We start from the raw sequence: 11,558 nt of genomic DNA, 5'->3' as shown, positions 1-11,558 counted from the left end.
TTTTCTTTTTCTTTTTCTTTTAGTTTCTCTGGATGGGTATACGTTCCAGCACTAGATAGCCATCAAGAACACTAGATTTGAATAAAATAGCAAATTCAATGACCATGATGACATTATATCGACGCTAAGGCATGGGTGTCGTATCAAACCCGCCATAGAGGACACGTTAAGGGACTAGACAGCATGTTGTCTTAAGAAATACTTGAATGGAATAGTTCATCACGCACTGGTTTGTGAAAGATACTTGTGATTGTGCTTTCGCCACCTGAAGGAGTTAGCGCAACATGCCCTGCTTTCTCTGTCGTTGTGATGACAACGGTTTTGGCAACCCCACTTGTAGTAGTGGAAGTAAAAAGCACACGTTTCTTGTTTGGATTCATTTGCAGGCAAAAGGTTTTGTGTTTGCATCAAGTGTTCTTGTTTAACATATTGAACGTAGATCCCATGTCATGGCGGTTCGTTTTCTTGCACGTCTGGCAACCTCTATTGGTCAAAATCATCGTAGTAACTAGTGCGCCACTGGCACTGGAATTGATTGCAGGGTTCGTGCTTATCTATCAAAATTATTTAATATGACCTAAACAAACCAAAAGTTCTTTGCACCCAGTTGGGATTTGCCAGAGGTAACCGGTGAAGAAAGGAGAACTACTAAAATATTACTAGCACTACCAGTTATCTCACAGTGCAACGGGAGCATTCTGTGGTCATATTTTGAGTGACTCCCCGAATGGGCCCTCCCTCCTTTGGCATCTGTATTGAGATTTCTGTGCAAGGAGCCATTTTCTTTCCTTTCTTTTTTGCCTCTAATTTCCAGGCGAGATGTTGGTTGGTGAAGTAATTTCAATGGTCTGCTTTTGGCCCTCCAATATTCCATTTATCTGATGCTAAGTCCCACTTCTGAACAAAAGCTTGAGAGGAAAGAAAAGAATCCTGCTACGAGCCCGCCTCCCACTTGCCAGAGTTGACCGGCAACTTGATAAAACATGCATGTCCAGTCCAAGCTCAAAATCAAATATTTGGCTAAGAGATGGGGAAACAGTCAAACTTTAGAAATGTCGTAAAATACCACGTAAAGTCTATAAGCAGTACCTACGGACCAAGAACTTGGTGTGTTCCTTTCTTTTGACTCTATGGTTTTAGGTAATTTTGGTAGCACAATGCAAAAACTCTCTGCAATCTATATGACTGACCAACCCACAATCACCAGGCATGCAAGGTTCGAAGGAGAATACTCCAGCGCTCAATGGTAGCCTAACAAGATCCGCACTCACTTTGATAAATGTACCAGTTTTTTATAAATAAATAAAACCCTAAATATACGTGCTATTATATAGCTGGAGAACTGCTCCCCTGCTAGACGAAGAGAAAGAAAAGGGTGGATTGCTACGAGCAGTATTTACTGTGTAGTATCGTGATGATTAACACTTGGCGACCCACAAGAACAAACTATAGTATAAAGACAGCAAAAAATCACAAAGGTTTACATGAGCAATTACTCTTGTTTACAATGTGAAATGGCCGAGCTATAACAACTAACGAGGTCCCTATATTTCCATTAAACCAAGGCAGTTTTTTGACAAAAAATCTCAAGTAAAGACACCTAAAATCTTTATCAGGCAGCAAAGATTTCAAAGTAAACACCGAGCCAAAAGTCAATAGCATTGAAAGGCAAAAACACGGTGACATCCGAAGAAGACCAGGGAGTGGCGAAGAACAAACAAGAAGAAAGCATTGTATGGACCCCAAATGGATACAATAATTTCTTGACATTCACAAGGAAGCCAATGAAGCTCAACAAACTCTTAGATTTCCCATTCAATGTATTCTCGAGAGTTGGAATTTATTTTTAAATTATAGAAAGGTTTTATCCTTTTTTCAGGATGCTGTCTATAATTGCAATTAAACTGGTTTTTCATTAATTTTTAAAAAAAAAAAGATGTTTCAAAGTAATTTTTTATTATTTTAGTATTTTTAGATCATTTTGATTTATTAATATTAAAAATATATATATTTTAATACATTTTCATATAAATAAATACTTTAAAAAACAACATAAACATTCTTCTCGACAGGCCTGACAGAGCATAGGCAGTTATCTTTGCAGCTAAAACTGTCCCGGTATCCCCTGGCGTGGTCTCTAAGGTCTACACATCAGGATTCAAGTAAAAATAAAAAAAAAGCTTAGCCAAATGAAGTCGACTAACACAAAATAATTTTTACCACAGGGCACAAAACAAACATGATTAACCATGATAATTTGCATATATAAAACTTTATTTTGTGCTTGTCTGAGAGTTTACAATTTTCTCTACAGAGAACTAATTTCTGATGTAAAGACTTGTAGCACAGCTACATTTCCTCGCCTTGGTTAGATCCCTTTCTCTCCTCCACTCTGGAGAGCAGCAAACTCTGAGAACCCAAGCATGTGGGTAATATTTACAGCAGGATCAACTCATACAGCAAACACAAAGATAATAGGTTGAAATGGACTTTCTTAATTGTATACAAGGAATATCTCTAGCTGTACAAACCAGAGTCTCCAGATAATACGTAGGAAAGCTAGGTGTTGGTGTCGATGCTATCAAGCCAAGAAACTAGCTGCTCTGTTGAGGGCCTTAGTTTTGGGTGTTCGATTAAGCAAAGGCATGCAATCTCGAGTGCTCGTAGCAGTTCCTTGTCATTCTGCTTGTCATAAATGAATGGATCAAACACCTCGCTTTCTCTATTTTCCTTCTTCATCTGAATCACCCAAGAGATCAAATCCTGCGATCCTTTCGGTTTGCACATATCCATGGGCCTTCTCCCAGTAAGAAGCTCCAAAAGAACCACCCCAAAACTGTACACATCCCCCTTGTAGGTAGCAACTGCAGCTTGGCCGTATTCAGGAGGAATGTAGCCTAGTGTGCCCACAAGATCAGTTGTAACATGGGTATCGTAAGGTAGCATGAGCCGTGCGAGACCAAAATCCGCTAAATAAGCTTTAAAATTCTTGTCTAAAAGGATATTGCTGGACTTTATATCCCGGTGGAGGATATGTGGCTCGCATGCTTGATGCAAATATGCGAGCCCCCTTGCAGCCCCTTGAGCAATTCGAAGCCTTGAATCCCAATCCAGTGAGGATGGCCCGTCGATTTTTTCATGCAACCAATAATCCAAACTACTGTTTTCCATGTAAGGGTATACCAAGAGTTTGTCATTTTTGAACATGCAATAACCTTGGAGATGCACGAGATTTGGATGTTGAGCTCTTGACAGGGCTTCTACTTCAGCACGGAATTCCCTGTCCATCTGACCAGAGTCGCCAGAGAGACGTTTGATTGCAAGCTTTCTACCATCAGGGAGGGTAGCTCTGTAAACTATACCGAAACCCCCACAGCCAATGATATTTGCCTGGTCAAAATTGTTGGTGGATATCAATAGATCCTCCAGGGAGACATCCTTATAGTTCTCCTTACTTTGCAACAAAACCATTAGCCTTGGATCGAGTTCTTCTGCTTCTTTATCACGTGTCAGCATCCACCTTTTCAGGATCAACACCCGGCTGTGTGCTCTCAGCACAATCATGATTATGAGGACAAGGGAAGCTGCACCAAAAACAATGCCAACAGCCATTCCGAACATAACATATTTGTTTCTTCTTGATTTTCTGGGTGAATCAAGTGGTCCGTCAGGTTTTGGGCAAGGAGGGGTGCCATGGTCACCACAAAGATGATTCCCTTCGAAGCTTGAGCTTGGGAAAGTCATAAACTGACCTCCAGTAGGGATCTTCCCACGTAGTTGATTGTAGGCAACACCGAACTTGGACAGAAAGCTGAGATTTACCAAGGACCAGGGTATGACCCCTGAAAGATTGTTATGGGACAAATCCAAAGTCTCCAAGCTGGTCATCCCCGATAATTCACTAGGTATAGTTCCGGACAAAAAGTTAGACTTCAACTCAAAAATATGGAGCTTTGTCAGATTACCGAACTCCGGCCAAATTGGTCCAGTAAGGAAGTTGTCACTAAGTGCCAAAGTAGGTGGAAAGCTCCGAACCTGATTATACTGTAACCCCCTCCCACTTTCATTCCTTCTCATGAATAATGGGAAATACGGTGAAGGCTCCTCAATTGAGATACTCTTGCTGATGAGGCTTGGCAATTCAGTCAAGCTCCTTGGAATCTCGCCAGTAAATGAATTGTTTGATAAGTCCAAGTAAAAGAGATTTACAAAACCACCAAACCAGGAAGGAATAGTTCCACTCAAGTTGTTCCATGACAAATCCACCAACTGCAATTTTGAGCTGTTGCTCAACCATTGGGGTATTGATCCTGTGAGTCTACAATTAGCAATAACAAGAACCTTCAAGTTCTCAAAATGAAGCGTAGGATCAGCAGGCAATGCTTCACCTTGGAAATTCAAGGTGAGGACCAGAGCCGTTAAACTCTTGCACTGTTGCAGGATTCGAAGGGTAGATGAAAGATTGGTAATGCTGCAATTTGAGAGGGAAAGGTAGGAAAGGCCTTGAAAATTCTTGAAGCTTTCTGGGATTTTGCCGGTGAATTTGTTCTTGGCAAGATTAATATTCTTCAAATTCTTACAAGCAGGAAGATAAGAAGGCACATTCCCACTAAAACTATTAGTAGCTAAATCAAGAGATGACAAATTAGTCATGGCAGAACAATTCAGCTCAATAATGCCTCCAAGTGAATTATTTCTCAAATTAAGCAGATTGAGAGAGGGAGAATTTGCCAAGGAGATGGGTATTCTACCAACAAAATAATTAGAATGGCCTAAGAAAAACTTCAACTTTGATAAGCTGCGAAAAACATCTGGAATGGTACCCGAAAAATCATTAGAGGAAATGTCTAGACGTTCAAGGCTAAGGAGTTTACCAATACCAGTACTCAAATTCCCCGAAAGCTTGTTATCTTGGAGACCCAGAAGCTTCAGTTTTTGCAGCTGAAAGATGTCCTCACTTATACCACCAATGAGATCATTCATTCCAAGACAGAGATGCTCCAAGGTGGTGCAATTCCCTATCCCAGGTGAAAGAATACCAGAGAAGTAGTTAACAGCCAAAACAAGAACCTGAATTCTTGAAGAGTTTTGACAAATATGTGTAGGAAGCGAGCCACTTAAATAATTTGAGGAAATGTCAAGGAATTTGATGGAGGGAAGATTGATGCTTTGTGGGATAGAGCCGGAAAAGTCATTGGAACTCAAGTCTAGAACCTCTAGTTTTGGCAAGTGAAACAATGAGAAAGGAAGTGAATCTTTGAGGAAATTGTGGGTGAGATTGAGGGTTCTAAGCTGATCCAAACTGCCTACTGATTCCACAAGTTTGCCAGTCAGTCTTTGCCTTACAAGCTCTAATTTTGTCACTCTGCCAGAATTCACAGAATCATTTACTAGACCAAGTGAAGTGGAAGAGTAGCAAGTGATGCCTGGCCAGTTGCAGCAATCAGAGGATGATGAATTGGTAGTACCCCAACCTTGAATTGGTGATTGTAAGCCTCTCATAAACTCCTGTAATGCCTTCAAGTCATTCTGGTTGCATGCTAGGTTCTGTGATTGCAAGACTCGAGCTTGGAACATCAAGAATCCAAGAACAAGAAACGCAACCCACAAAGCTTGGAACCCCATGTCAGTAACAGAAGAGAAGAAAGTTCCACAAAGCGTGAAGACAATTAGAGAGAGGGGGGAGAGGGTGTGTGATATTACTAAGAACCAGCAAAGCCCTTCAAGGAGATGAAGATTTGTGAAGTGCCCATCTAATGTTGAAGAAGAAAGAAGAAGAAAGTTGAGAGAAAAAAGAGGGAGGGGGGAGAAGATGGGTTTGTTTGTTTGGTATTGGAAACCATTAAAGAAGAAGTCGAAAAGGAGAGGAGAGCTGTCAGATAAAGAAATGGTGGGCTTTTGACCAAACAAACACAATTGCGGGTGTCTCTCTCGCTACGTACTTGCTTCTCTTCTCTTCTGTCCAGTTGCTACACCTAAGACACAGATTTTATTATTATATCCAAGAGTCAAGACAGTCCAAGAAATGTTTTGGCAAACTAGTACACGTCAAAAAAAAAAATGCCGGTAGGTAACAAGAGATTTTAGCATCCTAGCTCTAGTAAATAATTAATATCCTATATCATTATTTCATATCAGCAAACCAGAGATCATTAATTATATCCAACTTTCTATGTACAACAGCTACTAATAATAAGAAGACGAATTAAATCAATTATGAAGGATAAAGTTTAATTTGTTAGGTGATGAATTTGTTTTTAAATGTCAGAAATTTAAGTTTTATAAATCTTAAAATTATTGAAGGTTTATATAATTGTTAACTCTAGAATCCATGAAATTAATTGATGTGTGCACAAGTTAACTCGGACATCCACGTTAATCTAAAAAAACAACAAGAAAAAAAAGAATTAAATCTTATGGGGTAACTCAATTGATTAGGTCTTGGATTTGTTTTTTAATGGTCACGAATTTGAATCCTTTTAGGGTCACTGGTAATTTACATGGTCATGAATTTCAGAGTCCGTGAGATTAAATAAGATACGCACAAATTGGTCCGAATACCCACATAAATAAAAATTAATAATTGATAAAAATAATTACTTTCTTGAAAAATCAAATTAATATAATTATTTTATTTTAGTAATGATTAACATTGATGTTGATTTTAAATAAACTTATCAATTAACTTTTTTTTCAATACAAGTTTCAAATTTAAAATATAATTAGTTGAAGTTATTGTATATTAAAATATTACCTTCTTATAAAAAGATAGATAGAAATTGATTATAAATGCAAAACATTAGCTATATAAGTAAAAGATGATATTTTAAAAATTTTATATATTATTTCTATGGTAATAATTGTGTGATTATTATGATTAATTTACTCTAAAAGTAATAATAATTATGTTTACATGATTCAGCTATATAAAATAAAATAAATTTGATACCAGAAAATAATCACTTTAAAACCACGGGAAAAAAAAATATTATAATCAATTCAAAATATCTGTCATATATATATTCAAACTATATTATTTTCTAAAAGAATTTATCTGTGCTGGTTTTTTTTAAAAAAAAAAAAAGCGCTCGTAATTTTTTTTTAAATTCCTGCTTTTGTCCCTCTTTTACTGGTGGCGAGAGAAACTTGGACCGTTGGGACTTGGGAGGGAGTGAGTTTCTCTCGTTAGTCAAATGGTTTTTTTTTATATATATGTATAAAGAAAGTACACAGCAATTCATGAATAACGTTATCCTTTTCACGTTTTATGATGAAATTAAGCTTGAATCGATTTCATACATATCAGAAAGTATTTTATTGTATTTACGACGAAGCCATATACGGATAGGATATCCAAGATATCATATATTGGAATCTAAATACGGGTAGGATTGTACATGCTCAATAATATATTTATTTATCATAATCTATTTTAAAAATTGAACTCTGAATATAAACTATCTCATTTACCAGTTTGGTTAAAAATAAACTCACCTATCACTTTAAACCAACTTCCATTTATGTCTTGACAGTATTAGGTTATTGCTTGGGCTTGGATAAAAAAAAATTTAAAACATGAAAAAATAATATTTATATCATTAGAAATTTTTCAGTATTTTTATTAAATTTAATATAATATTTAAAACTTAAAAAATATAACCCAACTCTTTATTTAACCCGAATTTTAAGTTAAATTATTTAAGATATTCCAACATGAACTTATTGGTTGGATAAATAAAAAAAAATCATGTCAAGTTTATCTTATATAATGTGAGTTATAAACTTCACTGTCTAAAATTATTTTTATTTTATTTTATTTTATGATAAAAATATAAAAATTAATTTACAATAAATTAAATATTAAATGATAAAATTTAATAAAAAATTAAAATTAAAAGATATAATTAAAAAAAACAAAGAATGGAAAAACAACAAAGAAAAATAAAAAAATAATAATGGGTCGGTTATAAAAAAGTACAAGCCAAAAAATTATATAGATCACAAGTCATCTAAAATATAATAAATAATATTATTATCCATCAACTCGAACCCGTGACCTTTCATTTAAGAAAAACACGTTAACTAAATGAGCTACAAGAAAAATATATTATAGAATAATTAAACAAATATATTATCATAATTCATTATTATTTATACGAATCCTCGTGAAATTTAGTTGTTTTAATAATTTGAAAATCTAAGATTGTAATACTTTTATTTAAAGTTAAGATGACCGGCAATAGACGGTGAGAATGAATGCAAATTGGATGCGGCCATATGTAGAAGTCAAAGGGTGGGCGGCGACAAGTGCACAGAGTCCTCCAAAACATGCCAGGAGCCGCCATTATTATTAATTTTCAATAAACAAAACAGTTGGAAGATTGGTCTTCACTGATGGCCCTGTAGATTCATCAATGTCCACTTCTGTTCCTATAGTTTAGATTTCTTAATGTTACCCTCTAATTTTTTAAAAGTTCCTATTTAGCCCTGATCATTAAATAGTCTACATTTTCAATTTATTTTCTGAGGTTTTAAAGTGATTTATGGGATCATGGGATTAAAAAATACATAAAATAGAAAAAACTATGAAGAAAAGTGAGTTTTTCTAGGAGTCAGGGACAAAATTGAAACTTTTAAAACACCATTGGGGTAATATTGAAAATTGAAACTCTTTAAATACTATAGGAGTAATATTGAAAAGTTTTAAATTATAGGAATAGAAATAGAATATCGATGAATTCACAAGAGCAAAATTGCAGTTTTATCAAAAAAAAAAAATAACACCAGTTGCAGGGATGTATAATTTTATTTTTTTTTTCTCAGCTTTGGTATGAGAAGATGTTAATTTCCCTTTATAAATAATTTGAAAATGTGTATCATTTATATAGAAGAATAATTTTCTTAAAACTAATTCTAACGTTCGAACTTGAAAATCAACGAAGAAGACGAAATCATTTGTTTTTTTTTCACAAACAAAAAACATAAAAAACAAACAAACCCTGCCATATATGCACATCGACGTTTTGGACAATAAATAGGTATGCTTGCAATAATCTATTTTTATCTTCCAAGCGTGTGGATTTTTGTTCCCCTTAACATTTTTCTTTCATAGTGAGAGAGAGCATTACATTTTCTTTTTTTTTTCAATTCAACCTCTCACTCTTCTATTTTTTCTCGTTTCAACTCCTCCCTTCTTTTATTTCACTCTTGTCCCTTTTTTTTTTTTTTTATCTTAGTCTCATTATTAAAATAATATTTTTTATTATTATTCAAGTTACTTTTAATAATTAAATTATATCATAATAACTCTTATATAATTTAATTTTAAATCTAGATAAGATAAAAAAAAAATTGATCGATATTTTTTTCATGTCAATTTCATCTTTTTTTTTCTTGATTTCATCCTCATATTTTTTTTACCAGTAAGTTAGATTATTTTTTGACTAAAAAAATAAACAAAGTTACATCGAGATAACTCCCATGTGGTTTAATTTCAAACCTACGCAAGACAAAGAATTGGGTTAATAGAATTTTCTTTATCATTTACATCTTTTTTCCCACTCAATTTCATCCTTAATTTTTTTTTTATATAATTTGATAAGTTGTCTTTGAACTGACCATGTTGATTAAGTTATGTGGGGTAACTCTTACATGATTTAATTTTAAATCTGAGCTAGACAAAAAGTTTATTCAAGATGTTTTTTTCCTGTCAATTTTTTTTTTTTTTCTTAATTTTTATTATACTTTTTTAATGATCAAACGAGTTGTTTCTAGATTGATTAAGTCAATTAGATCACGTTGAAAACTCCAATATAATTTAATTTTAAACTTGAATTAGAAAAGAAGTTATCCAAGAAAATTTTAAGGTGGGCACTTAATAACAATTTTATATAGTTATTAACGGCTTGAACATTTTTTGTTATATTAAAAAAATTAACGTGACTTGTGACATAACAAGACAATGTAAACTATAAATATTAAAATCATTTTGAAAAAAAAAAAAACACTAAAGTTTCTATAAAGTTTGGTTTGTTTATTTTTTTCAATACCAATTCATACGATGCGGGTTTATTCAGAGGATTTTTCAAACACCCCAAAATGCGTCAATTAAGAAATCAATCACAATTTTTTTCCTCTTATTTTTTACCGTCTATCTGAATTATTCTATCAAAACAGGGGACGAGTTATTTCATCATTTCCTCGTGGCTCGTGCTATTTCTTCCATCTCGCCGGCCGAATATAGCGTCAAAATGGATTAAAATAAAAAAAAAAGAAATATGCAGTGTGAAATCTTCTTGGTTTCTTGGGATGAGAATCTTGAATTCTACCATGAACATGCTTTTGAAGATGTGATTGACAGAGGAAGCCAGTTCCAGTTCTTTCTACAAAGTCTTAGCAGGATCCAACAAGTTCTAACATATTGTGCTGAATCATTTATGAGCCGAAAAGATTGAGAGTGAGTTTGGTAATGACGTTTGATTGATAACAACTGTCAGATGGAGCCCATAAGGATTGTGAGAAATTTCTATTCTTGCGGGTGGGCCCGCGGATCTTGTGGACCACGGGAGCCAAGAAACTGGACCTATTCATCGTAGTTTATTTACATCATCGTCTCCGTTCGTTTTTTATTTTTTTTTGCATGGGAATTCTTGTATTCTAAAATTTGTCGATTCAGTAATACGAAGATTCCATTAAACGTGGGTGTGAAAAGAGTTGGCACTCTGCCAAAAACTTTATAATTTTTTTTTTATTTCCAAGGATTACATAAACTAGAATAAAAGTGAAACTTAAAATTTGTAAAAATTAAAAAAATAGTGATTTTTTAGGTGTTTCACCTTATAAAATACAGTTTATAATGGTATTTTATTATTATTATTTTTCAACATTTAGTTGATTAAAAATTGAGTTTTATAATTTATCAAGGTTTGTTTTCTATATAGTTATTATAGTCCCATAACAATGTTATTGGTTTCACAAGTTAAATTGTTTGACTTGTTTTTTTTTTATTAATATTTTTTCAATATTTTCATTCAACATCAAATTAATTAAGAATTAGACATAGTGATTTATTTCTTTTTTTTTTTTTGCAGGTTATCATGGCCTTGCGACCTAAATCATGAGTTTTGTGGATTAACCTGAATTAACTTTTAATCATTTTATTGTATGTTTTTTTAATCCAATTTTACTATTCAATAATGAGTTGACTGAGAATAGCTTAATAATTTTTTTAAATATATAAGATTATCTTAATCTCATGACCCAAGTCATGGGTTTGGCAAGGTAACCCGAGTTGATTAAGGTTGTTTTCTAGGCTGCTTTCTCTAAGGTTATCTCGGTTTTATTACTCGAAAACGAGTTAATATGTTAACTCGGTTATTTTTTTATTTTTATTTTAAATCATTATTTGATATTGAGTTAATTAAGAATTGAGCTTTATAATTTGTTTTGTACTTTTTACAGGATCATCATGATTTTATTACTCAAGTTATGAATTTATAAGGTTAACTCAAGATATTTTTATTTTTTGATTGTTTTTTTTTTTAAAAAAATTATTCATC

At 33.6% G+C, this 11,558-nt stretch overlaps 1 protein-coding gene across 1 annotated transcript; it reads right to left on the bottom strand.

Annotated features, from left to right (window-relative positions):
• Positions 1 to 2,240: 2,240 nt before the first annotated feature.
• LOC118046517 (phytosulfokine receptor 1) lies at positions 2,241 to 5,950 on the bottom strand. Its single transcript, XM_035055457.2, has one exon. It carries the CDS (start codon positions 5,623 to 5,625, stop codon positions 2,560 to 2,562), a length of 3,066 nt encoding a protein of 1,021 aa, XP_034911348.1. The 5' UTR covers positions 5,626 to 5,950; the 3' UTR covers positions 2,241 to 2,559.
• Between the last annotated feature and the right edge of the window lie 5,608 nt (positions 5,951 to 11,558).

The sequence above is a fragment of the Populus alba genome, chromosome 10, assembly GCF_005239225.2.
Source record: "Populus alba chromosome 10, ASM523922v2, whole genome shotgun sequence".
NCBI classification, from domain to species: Eukaryota; Viridiplantae; Streptophyta; class Magnoliopsida; order Malpighiales; family Salicaceae; genus Populus; species Populus alba.
The sequence above is the reverse complement of the archived record's forward strand: the minus strand, read 5'-3'. Positions and strand labels throughout refer to the sequence as shown.

What these genes read in the sequence shown, in the direction of transcription:
- LOC118046517 (XM_035055457.2), bottom strand. Translation starts at nt 5,625, where the DNA reads ATGGGGTTCCAAGCTTTGTGGGTTGCGTTTCTTGTTCTTGGATTCTTG.